The sequence below is a fragment of the Anomalospiza imberbis genome, chromosome 29 (genome assembly GCF_031753505.1).
Source record: "Anomalospiza imberbis isolate Cuckoo-Finch-1a 21T00152 chromosome 29, ASM3175350v1, whole genome shotgun sequence".
Lineage (NCBI taxonomy): Eukaryota > Metazoa > Chordata > Aves > Passeriformes > Viduidae > Anomalospiza > Anomalospiza imberbis.
In genome coordinates, this window is record NC_089709.1 from 255118 (window position 1) to 274696 (window position 19579).

General features: G+C 55.3%; 3 protein-coding genes and 1 long non-coding RNA gene across 4 annotated transcripts; all 4 read left to right on the forward strand.

The window, feature by feature from the left end:
• The first annotated feature begins 494 nt into the window (after positions 1-494).
• CD244 (CD244 molecule) lies at positions 495-4138 on the forward strand. The gene is made up of 4 exons (XM_068174857.1): positions 495-577; positions 2463-2780; positions 2860-3129; positions 3948-4138. The coding sequence occupies exons 1-4, from the start codon at positions 505-507 to the stop codon at positions 4121-4123; spliced, it is 837 nt and encodes a 278-aa protein (XP_068030958.1). The 5' UTR covers positions 495-504; the 3' UTR covers positions 4124-4138.
• Positions 4139-7499: 3361 nt separating this feature from the next.
• Positions 7500-9754, forward strand: CD48 (CD48 molecule). Its single transcript, XM_068174746.1, has 4 exons — positions 7500-7560; positions 7811-8263; positions 8614-8868; positions 9533-9754. The coding sequence occupies exons 1-4, from the start codon at positions 7500-7502 to the stop codon at positions 9622-9624; spliced, it is 861 nt and encodes a 286-aa protein (XP_068030847.1). The 3' UTR covers positions 9625-9754.
• A 748-nt stretch (positions 9755-10502) lies between these two features.
• On the forward strand, positions 10503-16327 carry LOC137463510 (signaling lymphocytic activation molecule-like). The gene is made up of 6 exons (XM_068174747.1): positions 10503-11600; positions 11861-12168; positions 13531-13851; positions 14409-14690; positions 16046-16159; positions 16317-16327. Exons 2-6 carry the CDS (start codon positions 12117-12119, stop codon positions 16325-16327), a joined length of 780 nt encoding a protein of 259 aa, XP_068030848.1. The 5' UTR covers positions 10503-11600; positions 11861-12116.
• Positions 16328-16533: 206 nt separating this feature from the next.
• On the forward strand, positions 16534-17461 carry LOC137463790 (uncharacterized). The gene is made up of 3 exons (XR_010993974.1): positions 16534-16863; positions 17163-17309; positions 17403-17461. It is a non-coding gene; the product is annotated as an uncharacterized lncRNA (long non-coding RNA).
• Positions 17462-19579: the final 2118 nt, after the last annotated feature.

A 19579-nucleotide genomic window follows, 5' to 3' on the forward strand; every position in this document is an offset into this window, starting at 1 on the left:
GAAGGAGGAGGATTTTGGAGCTGGAACGGGGAGGATTTTGGGGCTGGAATGAGGTGGATTTTGGGTTAGAACGGGGAGGATTTTTGGGGACGGAACGGGGATTTTGTGGCTGGAAAGTGCCTTTTGGGGTTGGATATTCCTCCCCAAAGGTCCCGACCCTCCTGCTGGGGTGTCCGAGCTGGGGACATCGGAGCCATCGCGATGTCCCCGAGTGTCCCCGGCGCTGGCGGCAAAGGGAAAGCAAAACTGCCCCAAAAACCCGCGCCCTCCCGGGGCAATTAAAATTCATTCCCTCCGAGTTTTGGGGCTGAGAGCGCCGCACCCCCGACATGCCCTTGTCCCCTCTGCCAGAGGGGTGGCCTGGGGGAGGAGGAGGAGGAGGGGGAGGAGGAGGAGGAGGAAGGAGCCGCACAGAGCCGGGGCAGAGGAAGTCCCCGCCGGGCACTCGCCAGCCCCGAGGGGTCCCCGCGCCTCCCGCGGCCGCTCCGGGGGCGCCGCTCCGAGATGTCCCCGCCCGGGGGTCGCCGCTGTCCCCCGGCGCTGCTGGCGCTGCTGCTGGGCCTGGCTGGGAGCCGAGGTGAGGAGGGGGCGCGGGGCTGGGGAGGGCAGCGAGGATGCGGCGATTCGGGAATTCCGGCGAAAAGAGGGGCTTGGGGGGGGGGTGCAGAGGGGCTGGGGGCGGATTTTGGGGCATTCTCCTCGGTTCTCTCAGCCCGCCGTGCCCTGGGAAAGCCGAGCCGAGCCGGGCCGTGCCGCGGGGCCGTTCCCCTTCCTGGGCAGCGTTTGGGGAGTGGAGTTTGGCTGAAAGTCGCGACTTCCCTGTCACGACAGCTCCCGAGCCCCACAGCTGTGACCTTTCCCTCTTCCCAAACTCAAATCCCTCTGCCGAACCAGCGCTGCCCCGCTTGCCCGGGATTTTGCGGCGGCTGGTTCTGGCCGAGGGTCTTTTTTTCCCCTGAAAGCAGCGACGTCGGGGTGTGGGGAGCAGGGAAACAGCGGGATTTGGGAGATGGATCGGCCCTGGAGCACCTCCAGGTGCCTGGAGCACCTTCTGGCCACGCCTTGGCGGGGTTTGGCCTCGCTGTTTTCCTGACAGCTCCAGGATTTGCAGAATCCCAGGATTTTCGAGGTTGGGAAAGAGCTCCGAGGTCATCGAGCCCAGGCTGGGACCAAGCCCTAGAATTCCAGGAATTCCTCTGGCACCTCCAGGGCTGGGGATCCAGCCCTCCCTGAGCCCCTTCCAAAGCCTTTTCTCTTTTCCAGGAGGGATTTTCCCAAATTTCCAGCCCTGGCACAGCTCGAGGTTGTTCCCTCTTGCCCTGTTCCATTCCCTGGGATCAGATCCCAAATCCCAAATTTTTCCCGGATCCCCCTTTCTGCCCACCCCCTCAGGAGAACTGGGGACCCCCTCACACCCCCCGGAGCAGCAGGAAAAGCCAATTCCCGTGTCCTGCAGGAATTTTGGGCCCTGGAGCAGCGGGGGAAAGCCCTTTCCACACCCCGCAGGTCCCACTGATCCATAATCCCGGGAAGGATTTCCCGCTTCTCCCTGATCCAGCCCCTGGAATTCCCGAATTTCCCGAGCCTCGGGAACCTGCAGCTCTGCCCGGAGCCAGCTTGGAGCTGGAGCCGCTGGAACTTCGGGAGCTTCCAGAGCAAAGCCGGTGGCTCTGGATGCACCCGGGGAGGAATTTCCCGGCGGAAAACACCCCGGGAAGGGTGGGATTGGCGCCGGGAAGGGGGGATTTTGGGGGCCTGGGCCATGCAAAGGTGCCCCCAGAGCCGCCCTGACCACACGGAGCCCCAGGAAGCGGCGTCGGCCCTCCGGATGTTCCACGGGGTTTATTTTGGGGGCCTTCCACATCCGGGGCTGCTCTCGAGAAGAGAAACCCAGAAAGTTGAGAGGAAAGGGGGAAGGGGGTGAAATTCCTTGGGATTGGGAGGGGGGACGGGCCCTGGGGTGGTGTGGAGTGGTGTGGAGAGAGGGGAACCCCTGAAACCCTGGAATGGGGAACAGACACAGAACCAGTCTGGGATAACGGGAGAGAGGAGAACCCCTGGAATGGGGAACGAACACAGAACCAGTCTGGGATAATGGGAGAGAAATTTGGGATGGGGAACGGACACAGAACCAGTCTGGGATAATGAGAGAGAAATTTGGGATGGGGAACAGACACAGAACCAGTCTGGGATAATGAGAGAGAAATTTGGGATGGGGAACAGACACAGAACCAGGCTGGGATGATGGGATTTGGGATGGGGAACAGACACAGAACCAGGCTGGGATAACAGGGAGAGAGGGGAAATTTTGGGATGGGGAGGGGAATGGGCCCCTGGGGCCAGGAGTCGCCTTGGTGGAGGCTGCAGGTGTGGCCCAGGGGTTGCCCCAGCAGTGACCGGGTCCCCTCCGGAGCCGCGGAGCCTCTCCTGGGGTCACAGCCTGACGCGGGGCTCTGGTTTAGGATCCCCGGAATGCCAAAACCGAGTGGTGGCCGCGGGAGGATCGCTGTGCCTGGTGCCGGAGGAGCCCCCGTGGGTGTGGACACAGGTCAAATGGATAGTGGAAATTGATTCAGCAACACGGCAGCAGATCCTGAGGGCCACCAGGGATGGAACTGTGTCCTATCCCAATGTGGCTTTGCAAGGGAGAGCGCAATTCCAGCGGGAAAACCTCTCCCTGTGCATCTCCCCGGCTCACAGAGCAGATAACGGGCTCTACAGGGCCGAGTTCGAGAATTCCGCAGGGTTTTTCTCTCAGTGCTTCCGAGTGTCCGTGTGGGGTGAGTGGCTGGGTCCTTGTGCCCCCGTGTCCCCGTGTCCCCCTGTCCCCTGTCCCTGCCACCCTCGCTGTCCCCGCAGAGCCCATCGCGCAGCCGGAGCTGAAATCCCAAATCCTGCAGCGGGACCGGGGCTGGTGCCGCCTGGCCCTGCTCTGCTCCAGCCCCGGGAACGTCTCCTACAGCTGGGCCTGTCCCGGGGATGCGCCGGGGGAGATCCCGGGGGAGGTCCCGGGGATCCCCTCCCGGCTGATCCGGAGGCTCCCCGAGGGCGCGGAACCCCAAATCTGCCTCTGCAACGTCAGCAACCCCGCGGGGTGGAGCGCGGCCCGCGCCCAGCTCACCTGCCCAGGTGATCTCCCCGTGGGGCCCGGGACTCCAGGGAGCCGGGAGGGACCCACCGGGGTGGAGCTGAGCGTTCCAGCCTTCAGAGGCCACAAGTGGGAGAAGAATTGTGGCCAAAACTCGTTTGTGTAGATGGAAAATGTAGAATTCCGGATTTAATTTTTGTGTGTAATATACGTACAAATGTATTTAATATATCATAATATATAAATAAATATATATTACTTATATCAATATATATTATACGAATATATCAATAATATAAATATTAATATATTTAATTTTCTTGTGTAATTTTTGTTTGTATTCTATGTAAAATCTGTACTTATATAAAACCCATTTATATCTAAAATATATACTTACATATATAATATATATTTATTTTATAATTCATTTATTTATATGTATAGTTTGTACTTATTTTTATATATAAATATACTTTTTATTATGTAAGATATTCTTATTTTTATATATAAAATCCACACTTATTTTCTCATATAGCATACTTATTTACCTGTACGAAATAAACCTTTATCTGTACAAAATCTACACTTATTTTTTTATAAAATATGTACTAATATATATAACTATGCTTATTTATTATTACTTATTATTTATACTTATTTATTATTTTTTTAAACCACAATTCTTTACATATAAAACACAAACTCATTTTTATATCCTTAATCCATAATTATTTATACACTTTTTATTCTATATAAGGCAAAAATATCATTTTCGGGATTCAGGGAATCCTGGGATGGTTCCGGTGGGAAAGGACCCCAAATCCCAGCCCAGTTCCAGGATTCTGGGATTCTTTTCCAGGAATTCCAGGGAATTTCAGCCACTGGACCCCGCTGGCCGTGGCCGTGGCCGTGGGGCTGACCCTGCTCCTCGTGGGCAGCTGCTGCTGGTGGAGGAAGAGGAGGAAGAATTCCCAGGAAGGTTTGTCGGGAATGTTGGGGCAGAATCCCATATTTGGGGGTTCTGACCCCAACTGACCTTTGGAACACCAAAATCTGGGAATTCTGACCCCACACTGACCCTTGGAACCCCAATTTTGGCATTCTGACCCCGCAGAGACGCCCAGAACCCCCCCGGGACCCCCGGAGCAGCCGCTGACCATCTATGCTGAGGTGGGAGAGAAGAAACCCCACCAGGACCCCGTGAGTGCCGGGAATGTCCCTTCCCACCCAATATCTGGGAATTTTGGGGTCGGAAAAACCCTCCAAGGTCCTCCAGTCCACCCTGGGCCTGACCCCAGCCTGGTCACTCAGCGTCCGGCCATTCCTCGGACACTTCCAGGACTGGGAACCCAAACCTCGGGCAGTTCCCAGGCCTGGCCGCGCTTCCCGTGGGGAACTTCCCTCCACGTGGGAATTCCGGGAACTCCAAGTGGATCCTTCCAACCATTCCCGGCTTTTTTGGTGTCCCCAGGCTGGAACCAGCGAGGCCACCCAGGAAGGAGCCACCATCTACGCCGTGGTCACTCCCAGGACACTGGTAGGGTCATTCCCGTGGGATCCCAGCTGATTCCCAGGCTGGATCTACTTTTCATCCCAAAATTCCCTTTTTTTTTTTGTGCATCCCGACCCTTTTTCCCTGGCAGGAGCACCCCAGACACGGGGAGGAACCCGGGAATTTCACCATTTACTCCACGGTCCAGTTCGGTCAGAGGGTGAGGCTGCCATGGAGCGTCCCCAAGCCTCGGGGACACCAAATTCGCATCCCCCGAGGTTTTGGGATCGTCATCCCGCTTTTCCTAATGGGAATTTCCCTCCTTTTTCAAGCAGCCTTCCTCCATCAAGAGGAAGAGGCTGGATCGAGCTTTGGTCTCCACCGCCTACTTGGAGGTAATGGAGAATCCGCGGGGTTTTTTTTGGGATCAAAAACATCCCCAAAATGTCCCAAATGCCACCTGTTTCCTCGCAGGATAATGGGGGTTACAGGCGCCTGGGCTTCCCAAATCCTGCCGGCCACCAGCGCCCCTAAAACCCTGGAATTCCCATCCCTGTGGAATTCTTCTCCTGGAAACTCCAGTGGCCACTGGGATCCCACCCGATGGAATAGAAATACCCAGAAATTCGGGGTTTTCCCCCAAGATTCAACCCCCAGCTGTGCCTTGGAGCAAAGATTTGGGGATGGGAAACTCCAGAAGGGATTTGGGATTGGACAGGCAGGATGGGCGGGGAGTGGGAATTTTGTGGGGCTTTTAGGGTTTGGAAAGTTTGGCAATCCTTTTTTTTTTTCCTTTTTCTTGGTGCAAATACAGCTGAGCTGCACAATGATCCTATTTAAATAATTAATTGGCTGATTAGAGCCTGGATTACACCTCGGGCCTGGGGAGGGAGAGGGAATTTCTTTGGGAATCGGGAATTCCGGGCTGGAATTCCGTGTGGGGATGGGGTGGGAGAGGTGACCCCAGGATTGGGGTTTTCTTTGGGATTGGGATGGAAAGGGGTGGCGCCTCCTCTCCCTCATCCCAGAAATCCTCGTGGCTGCTCCCGGGCGTTGATTGGGATCATTAACCGGGCATTAATTGGGATAATTTACCAGGCATTAATTGGGATCATCCACCGGGAGGGAATTTAGGGAACTGCGGCATTCCCGCTTTTCCCCGGCGTTTTGGGGTGATTCCAACCCTTCCTCTGCTCGTGGTAGTCGGCACTGATGGACAGGTGGGAACGGGATTGGGTAGGAAAAGCTCAGGATTGGGGAAAAGGGTGGAAAACCCTTTGGAAAAGACACTGGGAATGCCTGGTTGACATCTCGCGGAATCATGGAAAATCCTGGTTGGAAAAGACCATCCAGGATCATCCCAGCCACCCCCAACCTTAGAATTTCCCCTAAAATCCATCCCAAACTTTCCCCTAAAAGGAAGAATTTCCCCTAAAATCCATCCCTGGCGCAGCTCCAGCCCCTCCTCATCCCAAAGGACAAGCGCGGATGCCTCCGTCGGGGCGCTGTAATTTATTCTAATGACCCTCATTTGCATATCAGGATTAATTGCCCGCCAGTTCGCCGTTCCCATTTCTCCCGTTTCGGTTTTGGCGACCCCGGGGCAGGACGGGGCCGGGCCCGGGCCCCGCGGGGGTCGCGGGGGTCCCTTTGTTCGCTGTCCCCCGCCCGTGGGAAGACGCCGGCGGCCGTTTGTCGCCAGCCGGGGGACAGCGGTGGCCCCGGGGAGCGGGGACAAAGGCGCCGAGTGTCGCCTGGCGGGGAGGAATCCGGGCTGGAATTCCAGCCGCTCCCGGCGGCGGCTGGAGCGGCGAACCCGGGAAATCCCGCAGGGATTGTTTGGGGCTGGGGGGAGAACGCCGGGAGAGAGCGGGGATCGAGGCCGGCCTGGCCAGCCAGTGCTCATCCAGTGGTCATCCAGTGGCCATCCAGTGGCCATCCAGTGGTCATCCAGTGGCCATCCAGTGCTGATCCAGTGCTCATCCAGTGGCCATCCAGTGGCCATCCAATGGCCCACCAGTGCTCATCCAGTGGCCATCCAGTGCTCATCGAGTGGCCATCCAGTGGCCCACCAGTGCTCATCCAGTGGTCATCCAGTGGCCATCCAGTGGCCATCCAGTGGCCATCCAGGAATCCCTCGGAGCACTCCAAGGATGGGATCCAACCCTCCCTGAACCCTTCCGCTGCTTCCCAACCCTTTTTCCATGGAAAAATCATCCCAAATTTCCAGCCCTGGCACAGCTCCAGGCCATTCCCTCTTGTCCTGCCCCATTCCCTGGGATCAGATCCCAAATCCCCTCTGGGATCAGATCCCAAATCCCCCTGGGATCAGATCCCAAATTCCCCCCAGGATCAGATCCCAAATTCCCCCGGGCTTTGGGGTCACTCTGGTCACCCACAGTGAGGGGGAGATGTGACCCTTGGGGTCGGTGTCCCATGGCCATCGGGACAATGATGGGGGTTCCTGGATGGATTTGGGGAGATTTGAGGCATTTTTGGGGAGGCTGGGTAGCTTTTATGGGGATTTGAGGGGGTTTGGAGGCCCCAGGTGGTTTTTGTTGAGGATTTCATGGATTTTGGTGCTTTTTGTTGAGGATTTGAGGGGCTTCGGGGCCACGCCAGTGGGGATTTGGGGCATCCATGGGGCGCTGTGTCCCTGTGGGGGCTGCCTGTGACATGCTTGTGACACTGTCACACCCCAGAGTGTGGTTTTGGGCCCGGAACAGGAACCTCCCTCACGCGCTCTCCCCCCGCTTCCCTTCAGAACCTCCAGCCCCGGGTTTCGGGGGAGTCTCGGGGGGCTCTGGCCCTGGGGATCCTTGGGGACCAGCTGCCCCGTGAGCGGGGTCCCACCCTGAGGGGGGTCCCACCCTGGGTTTGGCCCTGTCCCTCCCGTGGAGGTGACACTGAGGACAGAAGATGGCGCCAGGGCTGACGCCGAACCTCCTTCTCTTCCTCCTCTTCCTCTTCACCGCGCGAGGTACAGGGCTGGGCGAGGGGCTGGGGTGGGGACGCGGCGTTGGGGACCTCGGGGTGAGCCCACCCTGTCCCCACAAGGTGCCACCACCGGCGGCCTCCCCACGGGAGGCGCCACGCCCGGGTGGGGGGCAGACTGTCCCACAGGAAGTCCCAAAAAAACTGGAGGTGAGGGGAAACATGAATCCCTGAGGAATTGGGGGTGGGAAAATTCGGAATCCTGGTCCTGCCCCTCTGCGTGCAGAGGGCTCCAGAAAGCACGGAGTTACTTGAATTTTATTTCCAACATGTGAGTTATTTTTTTGAACGTGTCGGGAATTCCAAGTGGGACGAGACCTGGGGAAGGACGAGCGACCCAACTCCACCATCCCCAATTTTTTTGGCAGCCTGGGCACACGAGCCCCAAGCCTTGCGCGTGACCGGAGCCGTGGGCGGGGTGGTGTTACTGAACCCCCGCAGCCCCCAGGATCCCTTAAAATATTCCCAAATCCACTGGCGCTGGGAAAACCAGCTGAGAATCGCCAGCTGGAAACGGGGGGAGGAGCCCAGCTACCCCCCGAGCCGCTTTCGGGGCCGCCTGGAGCTCCTGGACAACACCACCCTCAAAATGAGTCACCTGAGCCTCGGGGACAGCGGCGAGTACCACCTGTACCTGGAGGATGACACGGGCAGGGAGAGCGTCGAGAAGGTCCAGCTGAAGGTCTACGGTGAGTTTGGGGACAGGGAACTGTCCCAGAGCTCCACGGCAGGGCTTGGGCATGTCGTGATGTCCTTGGGAGATTGTCCCAGAGCCTCAAGGGGACGTTGTGACATCCTGGTTGTCCAAGAACCCCATGGGGACATTGTCCCAGAGGTCCAGGAGGACGTTGTGCCATCCTGGTTGTCCAAGAACCTGGTGGAGACATTGTCCCAGAGCTCCAGGAGGATGTTGTGACATCCTGGGCATTGTCCCAGAGCCCCAGGGGGACTGTGTGATATCCTGGTTGTCCAAGAACCTCATGGGGACATTGTCCCAGAGCTCCAGGAGGACGTTGTACCATTCTGGCCTCTCCTGCAGACCTGGTCCCGAAGCCCCGCGTGGTGGCCACCACCAACGGCGACCCCCAGCAGTGCAATGCCACCCTGAGCTGCTCTGTGGCCCTCCAAGGGGTCACCTACGAGTGGATCCCACCCCAGAAGCCCCAGGTGAAGGAGGGCCCGGTCCTGAAGATCTCCTTCAACCCCGCGGTGGAAACCTACATGTGCAAGGTCAGCAACCCCGTGTCCTCCAGCAACGCCTCGCTGACCTTCCGGCACCCCTGCAGCTGGACAGGTATGGCCACGGCCGGACACAGCTCCAGGGAAGGGTGGCCTGGGCTTTGGGATGTCCCCCGAGTGGCTTCGGGGGGGGGGGGGGGATCTGGGGACCTTCAGAGCGATCCCGCAAATTGTTTGGGTTGGGAAAGAGCTCCGAGGTCATTGGTCCAACGTGGGGCTGACCCCTCCTGGTCACCCAGAGGGATCTGCAGGGGTTCCTCGGACACCTCCAGGGGTGGACACCCCGAACCTCCCTGAGACCCTTCCAAGGCCTTTTCCCCATTTCCAGGAGGAATTTCCCCAAATTTCCCACCCTGAGCCTCCCCTGGCGCAGCTTGAGGCCGTTCCTCTGTCCTGATTTTGGATTCCACCCAAAATTGACTCCACTGTGGTGTCAGAGGATCCCTGAACCCCAAAACGGAGTCCAGAGGGGATCCAGAGGTCCCTAAACCCCAAAAATGAACCCTTGGGGTATCAGGGGGTCCCTGAACCCCAAAAATCAGTCCAGGAGGGGTCAGGGGGTCCCTGTGCCCCCCGAATGATCCCTTTTCCCCTGGGAGCAGATCCCAACCCCAGGGTGGATCCCGGGGGTGGTGGATCCCTTTCCCCTCTGCCCCAGGTGGGTCTGGGGAGGGATTTGGGGACCATCCTGGAGCTCCTGGATCTGCCTCTGCCTCCAGATGAGTCCTCGTCCGTCACCTGTGCCACGCCCAGCGCCCTGGTGGCCCTGGGACCCCTCGTCCTCCTCTTCCTCCTGCTCACCGTGGCCTGAGGATCCCGCGGGCGACATCTCCGCTCACCTCCTCCCCTTCCACCACCATGGGGCCGACGTCCGGACGATGACCCCGGAATCCTCCGGGCGCGGAAACCCGCGGCCGTGCCGGGGAATGGAATCACCGGAACTGTTCCGTTCCCAGTTCATTTGGAAATCCTCCCATCCCCTGCCCCAAAATCTGCGGGGAGACCTGATCCAAGCCTGCCCCGGGGTTTCCTGGAATTTTGGGGGATCCACATTTTTTTGGTGCTCCCTGCGAGGGAGGGTTTGGGGTCGGTTTTGGCTTCCCAAATGTTTCTTTGCACATTAAATTCCATCCTGGACACCAGATTTTTAGGATTTTCTGGATTTTTCCCTGGGCTGGGGCATCCCACGGCTTGGGGACCGGGGGATGATGGAAAAAGCTTGGAGATGTTTCCCCCCAGCCCCGTTTTTGCGGGCAAAATCCTTTCCTTTTCCCTTAGAGGAGGAGCCAGCTCCAGGGGGTGGGACACGGATCCAGCAGGGTGGGAAGAAATCTCGGGAATGACGGAGATGATCCCTCAGCCTCCAAAAAAAAAAACGTGGAAATGTTTGGGACACTTCCAGCTCCACCAACCCAGCCCAAAAAAGGGGAAAATCAGGGGTTTCACCTCCATAAATCCCAAAATGTTCCACTTTAAGCAAAGATTCCCAAGGCTGGAATCATCCAAGGGTCAACAGGGACCTCCTTGGAAAATTCCGAGTACTGTCTGGGGTCTTGGTCCATTCCCATGTGGAGATTTCGAGCTTTTATTCCACTTATAAAATCCAGGATATATCCAAAAAACCTCTGGAAATTAATAAATATTGATCCTGCTGCTGAATATCGGGTGAGTTTCCAGTCAGAAAATTCCAGGATGAGTTGATGGGGAGAAGAAAGGATTTAGGGTAATTATTTCCACTTAAAAGGGGTTTTCCCTGCCACTTTATGTTCCTTGTTCCCACAAATGCTCCCCAAAAGGAATTTTCTTCTGGATGATTTCACTTCATTCATTTTTCCTGCCTGATGCCAGCCAAGCCCAGGTGGGGAAAATTGCTTTTTGGGGGGCATTTTTTGGCTTTTCTGGACCATTTCCTGGTTGAAAATTTTCCTTTTGGGACCTGAGGGTTGAACTGTGGAGAAATCCATGGAGAAATCCAGCCTGATCAAAGGAATTCCAGGTGGGATTTGTGTCTCTAAAAACACGCCCAAAAAACCCCTAAATACCCCAAAAATCCCAAAATACCCCTGAACACCCCAGACCCAAAAACTTTGCCACCCCAAAATCCTTCCAAGCTCACATTCCAGAAGTTTCCAGGAGGAAGCACCACTGTTTTTACTGGATTAATTCATCCTGCGCTTCCCCATCCCTATTTTTTTCTGTAAAAGTCTGATTTTTGGGAAATGATGGCTTTGGGTTTTTACCTCATCAGGTGCTTTCTGAGCAAGGAAGGAGGAGCCTCACATGATGTTCCGGGTGGGGTTTTTTGGGTGGTTTTGTGTTTTTTTTCTTTGTTTAAAAATCATTTCCCGGCAGCAAAACCTCGTGGAAAACTCCAAGCTGGGCTTCCCTGGAAAGCAGCGGGATGTGATCCAATCCTGGGATTGGATTTGGGTTGAAATCCTGGAATTTTCGTCCCTGGAGGTGTCCAAGGAACAGCAAAGTGGGAGTCGGTGACATCTTGAGTTGTTGGATCCTGGAGCTCTTCTCCAGCCTCAGAGATCCTGGAATTCCCGCTCTGTCCACACCCTGAAAATTCGGAAAAGCAGCAAAATTTGGGGAAAGAAAAAGGCAAAATCCTTGGATTTCAAAGCTCTTCCACCAAAACCAGCCAAGATTTTCCAGCAGCAGATCCACGACTGGATTTTCTCTGGCTTTTCCCAGCCATTCCACCGGGAAGGACCATCCTCATCCCCAGCTGATCCCAAATCCACCCAAATCCACCAACAGTGAGGATTTGGCTTCTCCCAGGTGAGTTTTTGGGGACTTCCCGTCCTTCTCCTCCTTCTGTGGATCCCATGGAGCTCCAAGCTGGGATATTCCTGGGAAATTTGGGGTTTTCTCACCTTTCTGAGTGGTCCCACCCCTGGGGGGATGGAGCAGATTTTGGGATGCTCCAAAGAGCCACCCACATCCTTTAGCGGGATCGCTTCGAAGCTTCCACCTCTCCAGAGCTGGAAAAATCCATGAAATTCCTTCAAAACTGGATTTTCCCTCTTTTTTTTTTTCAGAGCAGTTTGAGGACCCCCAGCAGGATGAGGGAATTCTGGTGGAAAAACCAAATCCGTTTTCTGCTTTTCTCTTGCAGCTTTTTGGGGCACGAAGCACAACCCCGTGCTTTGAATAATTTCCGACCGAAGAGGATAAAAGGCAAAGATTCGACTCATTCAACCCTCCAAAAACAGGAAATGAGAGGCCTGGAGGTGAAGGTCTTCCTGTCACCACCTGCCCTGAACCCCGGAGCGGTGGAGGCTCCGTGAACCTGGGATGGGCTCCGGCGCTTGGCTCTGGCTGCTCCTCACCCTCGGAGCTCTTTGGGGTATGTAGAGTTTCCTCCCCAATTTTGGGGGCGGGGGGTTTGGGTGGTTTTTCCTGAATTGTGGGGGTTTTGGGGTGGATCTGAAGGGGTTTGGGGCTTTGGGGAGGAGGTGCTCCAGGTGGGATGTGAGGAGCGTCCCTAAAAATCTGCCAGAGGGAGGAAGGGATTAAAACGTGATGGAAAAAGATTCAGCTGGAAAAGTGAAGGATTTGGGTGAATTTTAGTGGGGTTGTGAGAGCCCTGAGGGATTAATTCAGTGCCAGAGGGAGCTGGGAGGTTCCAGAGGAAGATTCCTGGAGGATTGGCTCAAGTCACTGGGCTGGGAGATTCCCAAGGAATAAAGTCATGGAATGGTTTGGGTTGAAGGACCTTGAGCTTCCGTCGGCTTCCAAGCCTTTGCCATGGGACAACTTCCATGAAAATGGGGCCAATCCCTGGTTTTGGGGGGTCTGGAAAAGCAAAATTCCCTCTGGTGTTCCAGTTGAAATTCCAGGCTCCACCAGTAGGAGGTCATTTTCCTTTTTCCCTTTTCCCCTTTTTCCCTTTTCCCTTTTCCCTTTTCCCCTTTCTCTTTTCCTTCCTTTTTTTCCTTTCCGGGGCAAAACCGATGGAAAAAAGACTTTGGGAAAAAGGGGGGGGGGTGGCACAATGGGGACCCTTCTCCGCTTTTGGGATCTCCAGATTTGGCTCCTCCTCCTCCTCTTCCTCCCCCTCCTCCCACAATTTCCTACAAAAACAAAATTTGTTTGCCCAGAAATGAGGGAAAATCTGAATCGAGGAAAACTTGAATTGAGGAAATTCTGAATCATTGGCTTGGAATAAAAAAAAAAGCAAAGAGGTTTTGGGGGGAAAAATTCCTCCCACGGGAATCCTGGGGTGTGGGAGATGAAACCCCTCAATTTTTTTTTCCAAAATAAAACCAGCCTGGGACCACCTCATCCAGAAGGAAAATGTGAGAATTGTACCCGAGCCTGCTCCCAGGTGGCTGCAATTCCCAAAGTTCCAGGATAATTGAAGTTGGGAAAGAGACTCCTTTGGATTTGGGGTCTCACCTTTGGATTTGGGGTCTCTCCATTGGATTCAGGGTCTCTCCTTTGGACTTGGGGTTTCTGTCTTGGATTTTGGTTCTCACCTTTGGATTTGGGGTCTCTCCTTTGGATCTGGGGTTTCTCTCTTGGATTTGGGGTCTCTTCCTTGGACCTGGAGGTTTCTTCTGTGGATCACCAGGCTGGATCCAGCATTATCCCTGACCCAATCCCAGAAGATTCCTGGGATTGGGATCAGGACGGATCCCAGCCATTCCAGGGCTGGGATGAGGACGATCCCCGCAAGCCTCCACCCTTCTCCCTCTCCTCTTCCCAGGGATTGGAGCCAGGGAAAAGGTGCTGGGAATTTTGGGGGAGGCGACGCTCCTGCGGATCCCCCGCAAGCTCCGGGAATGCACCAAGGAATTCGGGGAAGCCTCCTGGAAAAAAATCATGGAGGAGCCGCTGAAGAAGAAATTCCTGCTGAAGATTTCTGGCGGGAATTACACGGAGTACGAGCCGGAGCGGATGCGCTTCCACAAGGAGGACTTTTCCCTGGAAATCCTCAACACCAGCCGGGATGACCGGCGGCTCTACGAGTACAGCGTCAGCAAGGGGCCGGACGAGGAGGTCTGGCAGATCCAGCTGGAAGTGTTCGGTAAAAAAATCCTCTGGGAATCGCCGTGATGGTGGTCAACGCTTTTTCCTGGATGTCCCAGGCCTTTTCCTGGATGATTCTGGCTTTTTTCTGGATTATTCTGGCCCTTTCCTGGAGGTTCCAGGCCTTTTCCTGGATGTTCCAGGCCTTTTCCTGGATGTTCCTGGCTTTTTCCTGCAGGTTCCAGACTTTTTCCTGGATGTTCCTGGCCTTTTCCTGGATGTTCCAGGCCTTTTCCTGGATGATTCTGGCATTTTGGGAGCAGGTCAGGGAGGTGGGTGGTGCCCACTTTGATGTCCAAAAAAATCCTGGAATTTCCATTTCTCCTTTTTCCGGAGCTGGAGGCCGATCCCAGCCTTTTGCTGGAATCTCCTGGCTTTCTGTTGGATACTCCCAGCCTTTTTCTGGAATTTCCTGCTCTTTTCCTGGATGCTGCTGTTTTTTTTTTCTGGGTGTTTTCAGCCTCTTGGAAGCAGCTCTGGGGGGTGGGCGGTGACCACAGGGGTGGAAAACACCCACCTCCATTCCCAAATCCTGGAATTCCCGTCTCTCCCCAGAGCCGGTGGCCGATCCCAGCATCCGGATCCTCCATCGGGAATCCTCCAACGGCAGCTGCTCCCTGGCGCTGCGCTGCTCCTCGGAGCGGGGGGATGAGGTTTCCTACAGCTGGGACAGCCGGGACAATGGCACCGGGGAGATCTGCTCCGGGAGCGGCGGCATCCTGAACCTCTCCTACTCCCTGCGGAGCGCGGCCTTCGGCTGCGTCTGCACCGCCAGCAACCCCGTCAGCAGTCGCCAAGCAGCCTTCCACTCGTCCCAGTGCACCTCCGAGCAGTGGGGTAGGTCCCGAATCCCCGAACCCCGGAATCCTGGAACTCCAGAAACCTAGAACTCCAGAACCCTGGAATCCTGGAACTCTAGGATCCTAGAACCCTAGAATCCTGGAACCCAAATATCCTAGCATCCTATAAACCCAGAACCCTGGTACCCTAGAATCCTGGAACTCCAGAACCCCAGAATCCTGGAATTACAGAACCCTGGAACCCTAGAATCCTGGGATTCTGGTACCTCAGAACCCTGGAACCCCAGAACCCCAGAATCCTAGAATTCCAGAAACCTGGAACCCTAGAATCCTGAAACCCTAGAATCCTGGGATCCTATAAACCCAGAACCCTGGAACCCTGGAACCCTGAAATTCCAGAACCCTGGAATCCTAGAATCCTAGGATCCCGGAACCCCAGAATCCTGGAACCCCAGAATCCCAGAATCCTGGAATTCTGTGATCCCGGAACCGTAGAATCCTGGGATTCCAGAACTCTGGAATCCTGGAATTCCAGAATCCTGGAACATCAAAATCCTGGAATTCCAGAACTCTGGAATCCTAGAATCCTGGGATCCTGTAACCCTGGAATCCTGGAACTCCAGAACCCTGGAATCCCATATTCCCAGAATCCTAGAATCCCAGAAACCCAGAATACCATAGTCCCATAAGACCAGAATCTCAGAATTTTGGAATCAAAGAATCCTGGAACCCCAGAATCCCAAACCCTCAGATTCCCAGAATCTCTGAATCCCGGAACCCCAGAATCCCAGGACTGTGGGATGGGAAGGGAGCTCTGGAGATGTCCCGGTGCTGTCAGGACAGGGGTAGGAATTTGATGGATTTGGGTGGGAATTTCAAGAGATTTCTATGGATATTTGAGGCATTTCTATGGATTAAAGGGATCCCCCTTTAGATGAGAGATTTTTATGGATATTGGAGATATTTCCATGAATATTCAAGATATTTCCGTCCTCAAGGCCCCTTAAAGCCAGGGAGGTTTTAGGGTTCTTTTCCTGGCCCCAAATGCAGCCCCCAGTGGGTTTTTAGCTCAAATAAGGCAAATAAAGAAAGCTCAGAGGCATTTCCTGCCCTTTGCTTCCTGTTCCGCAGCAAATCAACCCCAAATCAGGTGACAGAGGTGAAAAATTCAGCCTCCGAGTCTGGTGATGAAGTGACAAAATTCAGATCCAAAATTAAGGTACAGGTGTGACAAAAATCAGCCCCAAAATCAGGGCACAAAGTGATGGAAATCAGCCCCAAATCAGGCGACAGAGGTGACAAAAATCAGCCCCAAAATCAGGTGACAGAGGTGACAAAAGGCTCTGGGGGTGACCTGGGGCCACCTCCCCTGTGTGTCCCCTCCTGTTCCAGATGTCTCCAGGGTGAGGCCAGAGCTCCTGGTGCCTCTGGTGGCTCTCGGTGTCATCGTCATCGTCATCATCATTGTGGTCATCATCACCTTCAGGGCCACCCACTCAGCCAAATGTGAGTTTGGGGGGTCCCGGAGTGGGTGGGGGTCCCCAGGGGCTGATCCCCAAAATCCCGGAGGTTGGGGAAGAATTCCGAGGTCACCCGGTGTCCCGAGAGACGGCAGCTGGACACGGGTGGAATTGGGATTGGCAGCGCTGGGATCCTCTCCCAGCTCCGCCCTGAGGGAGCAAGGATGAGCTTCTGGGAGAGAAAATCCTGAAAGGAGAATTCCTGAGGGAGCTGAGGGGGGCTCAGCCTGGAGAAACGGGGGATCCAGGGGGAATTTGGGATCTGCCAGGGGGAATGTGGGATCTGATCCCACGGGGAATTTGGGATCTGCCAGGCAGGATTTGGGTTTTGATCCCAGGGAATTCGGACAGGACAAGAGGGAACGGCCTCAAGCTGTGCCAAGGTGGGAAATTTGGGAAAATCCCTCCTGGAAAGGGCGGCCAGGCCTTGGAAGGGACTCAGGGAGGGTCAGAGTGGCCACTCCTGGAGGCATCCGAGGAATTCCTGGAGATTCCTCAGGATGACCAAGGGGTGAGCGGACACTGGTCGGGCTTGGTGACCTTGGAATTCTTTTCCAACCTGGCTGATTCTGGGATTGTGTGACCCCTTCCCACCCCACAGGTGACCCGGACCCCTCCCAGGTCACCCCGGACCCCTCCCAGGTCACCCCGGCCAGCGCCACCATCTACGCCCAGGTGCAGCGGGTGCAGGTGAGGGGGAAAAAATGGAGAAAAAAGGGGGAAATGGGGAAAAAAGAGGATAAGGGGGGAAAATGTAAAAAGAGGGGGAGAAAGTAGGAAAAAAAGGGTGAAGAAAAGGGGGAATAAATCTGAGTGACACAACTTGCTGCACCCCCAACGTCCCACGGGGGCTTTGGGGACAAACTCCGGGATTTCCCCCTTTTCCAAGCCCCGCTGGGCACAACCCCAGCAGGAAAAGGCGGTGGCAGGACCAGGGTGGCCCCGTGGGGACCCTCGGGTCGCTGCCCACCCTTTGTCTCCTCCCTCAGAAGCCCAAAGGGACCGTCCCCAGCACCACCCCCGTGTCCTGCACCACCATCTACGCCACGGCCACCGGGCCACCCCCGGCCCCCGATGGAGCTCCCCGGTCCCCAGCCAAGTTCCCAACCTCGCAGGGACGCGCCCCGTTGTCCCAGGTAAGGGGGACCGTCCCCAACCCCGCCCGTGGGGCACCCCCATCCGGGCCGCCTCACTGACCCCTTTGTCCCCCCGTTTTTGTGCCCCCCAAGGAGCCCACGACGGTTTACGCCAGCGTAACCCTTCCGGTGGCCTGAGCCTCCCCGGGATCTGCGTTCCCGGCTGGAATCGCCGCCAATCCCGGGGGAATCCTTTGGGGATCCCGGAGCGAGCCCAGAGGAACTGGGGGAACTCTCCGGAGCCAGTGGTGTCCCCGACGTGATGTGGGATGGGCACGCGAGGGCTGATCCAAATCAACGCCCAGTAAATGATCCCAATCAACGCCCGGGAGCAGCCACAAGGATTTCTGGGATGAGGGAGAGGAGGCGCCACCCCTTTCCATCCCAATCCCAAAGAAAACCCCAATCCTGGGGTCACCTCTCCCACCCCATCCCCACACGGAATTCCAGCCCGGAATTCCCGATTCCCAAAGAAATTCCCTCTCCCTCCCCAGGCCCGAGGTGTAATCCAGGCTCTAATCAGCAAATTAATTATTTAAACAGGATCATTGTGCAGCTCAGCTGTATTTGCACCAAGAAAAAGGAAAAAAAAAAGGATTCCCAAACTTTCCAAACCCTAAAAGCCCCACAAAATTCCCACTCCCCGCCCATCCTGCCTGTCCAATCCCAAATCCCTTCCGGAGTTTCCCATCCCCAAATCTTCGCTCCAAGGCACAGCTGGGGGTTGAATCTTGGGGGAAAACCCCGAATTTCTGGGTATTTCTATTCCATCGGGTGGGATCCCAGTGGCCACTGGAGTTTCCAGGAGAAGAATTCCACAGGGATGGGAATTCCAGGGTTTTAGGGGCGCTGGTGGCCGGCAGGATTTGGGAAGCCCAGGCGCCTGTAACCCCCATTATCCTGCGAGGAAACGGGTGGCATTTGGGACATTTTGGGGATGTTTTGATTCCTGAACTCCCGGATTTTGGTGTTCCAAAGGTCAGTCAGAACCCCCAAATTTGGGATTCTGCCCCAACATTCCCGACAAACCTTCCCGGGAATTCTTCCACCTCTCCCTCCACCAGCAGCAGCTGCCCACGAGGAGCAGGGTCAGCCCCACGGCCACGGCCATGGCCAGCGGGGTCCAGTGGCTGAAATTCCCTGGAATTCCTGGAAAAGAATCCCAGAATGCTGGAACTGGGCTGGGATTTGGGGTTCTTTCCCACCGGAACCATCCCAGGATTCCCTGAATCCCGAAAATGATATTTTTGCCTTATATAGAATAAAAAGTGTATAAATAATTATGGATTAAGGATACAAAAATAAGTTTATAATGTATGTATGTAAAATATATATTTAGTATATAAAAATAGGTATATTTACATATAAAAATAAGTAAACATTATATATAGAAATAAGTGGATTATATAAATATATATTTTATATGTATAACTGTATATTTTATAGATATAAATAGATTTTTTGTATATAACTATATAGATTTTACACAGAACACATGCAAAAATTATGTATATTACATGCAAAAGTTAATTTTAAAATTATATAATTTGCGTCACCATAAACGCTTTTTACCTAGTATTTTCCAGCACTGTAACCACAATTCTTCTCCCACTTGTGGCCTCTGAAGGCTGGAACGCTCAGCTCCACCCCGGTGGGTCCCTCCCGGCTCCCTGGAGTCCCGGGCCCCACGGGGAGATCACCTGGGCAGGTGAGCTGGGCGCGGGCCGCGCTCCACCCCGCGGGGTTGCTGACGTTGCAGAGGCAGATTTGGGGTTCCGCGCCCTCGGGGAGCCTCCGGATCAGCCGGGAGGGGATCCCCGGGACCTCCCCCGGGATCTCCCCCGGCGCATCCCCGGGACAGGCCCAGCTGTAGGAGACGTTCCCGGGGCTGGAGCAGAGCAGGGCCAGGCGGCACCAGCCCCGGTCCCGCTGCAGGATTTGGGATTTCAGCTCCGGCTGCGCGATGGGCTCTGCGGGGACAGCGAGGGTGGCAGGGACAGGGGACAGGGGGACACGGGGACACGGGGGCACAAGGACCCAGCCACTCACCCCACACGGACACTCGGAAGCACTGAGAGAAAAACCCTGCGGAATTCTCGAACTCGGCCCTGTAGAGCCCGTTATCTGCTCTGTGAGCCGGGGAGATGCACAGGGAGAGGTTTTCCCGCTGGAATTGCGCTCTCCCTTGCAAAGCCACATTGGGATAGGACACAGTTCCATCCCTGGTGGCCCTCAGGATCTGCCGCCGTGCTCCTGAATCAGTTTCCACC

What these genes read in the sequence shown, in the direction of transcription:
- CD244 (XM_068174857.1), top strand. Translation starts at nt 505, where the DNA reads ATGTCCCCGCCCGGGGGTCGCCGCTGTCCCCCGGCGCTGCTGGCGCTG. An exon ending in GGGCCTGGCTGGGAGCCGAG is followed by an intron (nt 578 to 2,462) that starts GTGAGGAGGGGG and finishes GCTCTGGTTTAG; the next exon opens with GATCCCCGGAATGCCAAAAC. An exon ending in CTTCCGAGTGTCCGTGTGGG is followed by an intron (nt 2,781 to 2,859) that starts GTGAGTGGCTGG and finishes CTGTCCCCGCAG; the next exon opens with AGCCCATCGCGCAGCCGGAG.
- CD48 (XM_068174746.1), top strand. Translation starts at nt 7,500, where the DNA reads ATGGCGCCAGGGCTGACGCCGAACCTCCTTCTCTTCCTCCTCTTCCTC. An exon ending in GGTCCAGCTGAAGGTCTACG is followed by an intron (nt 8,264 to 8,613) that starts GTGAGTTTGGGG and finishes CCTCTCCTGCAG; the next exon opens with ACCTGGTCCCGAAGCCCCGC. An exon ending in GCACCCCTGCAGCTGGACAG is followed by an intron (nt 8,869 to 9,532) that starts GTATGGCCACGG and finishes CTCTGCCTCCAG; the next exon opens with ATGAGTCCTCGTCCGTCACC.
- LOC137463510 (XM_068174747.1), top strand. Translation starts at nt 12,117, where the DNA reads ATGGGCTCCGGCGCTTGGCTCTGGCTGCTCCTCACCCTCGGAGCTCTT. An exon ending in CACCCTCGGAGCTCTTTGGG is followed by an intron (nt 12,169 to 13,530) that starts GTATGTAGAGTT and finishes TCCTCTTCCCAG; the next exon opens with GGATTGGAGCCAGGGAAAAG. An exon ending in GATCCAGCTGGAAGTGTTCG is followed by an intron (nt 13,852 to 14,408) that starts GTAAAAAAATCC and finishes GTCTCTCCCCAG; the next exon opens with AGCCGGTGGCCGATCCCAGC.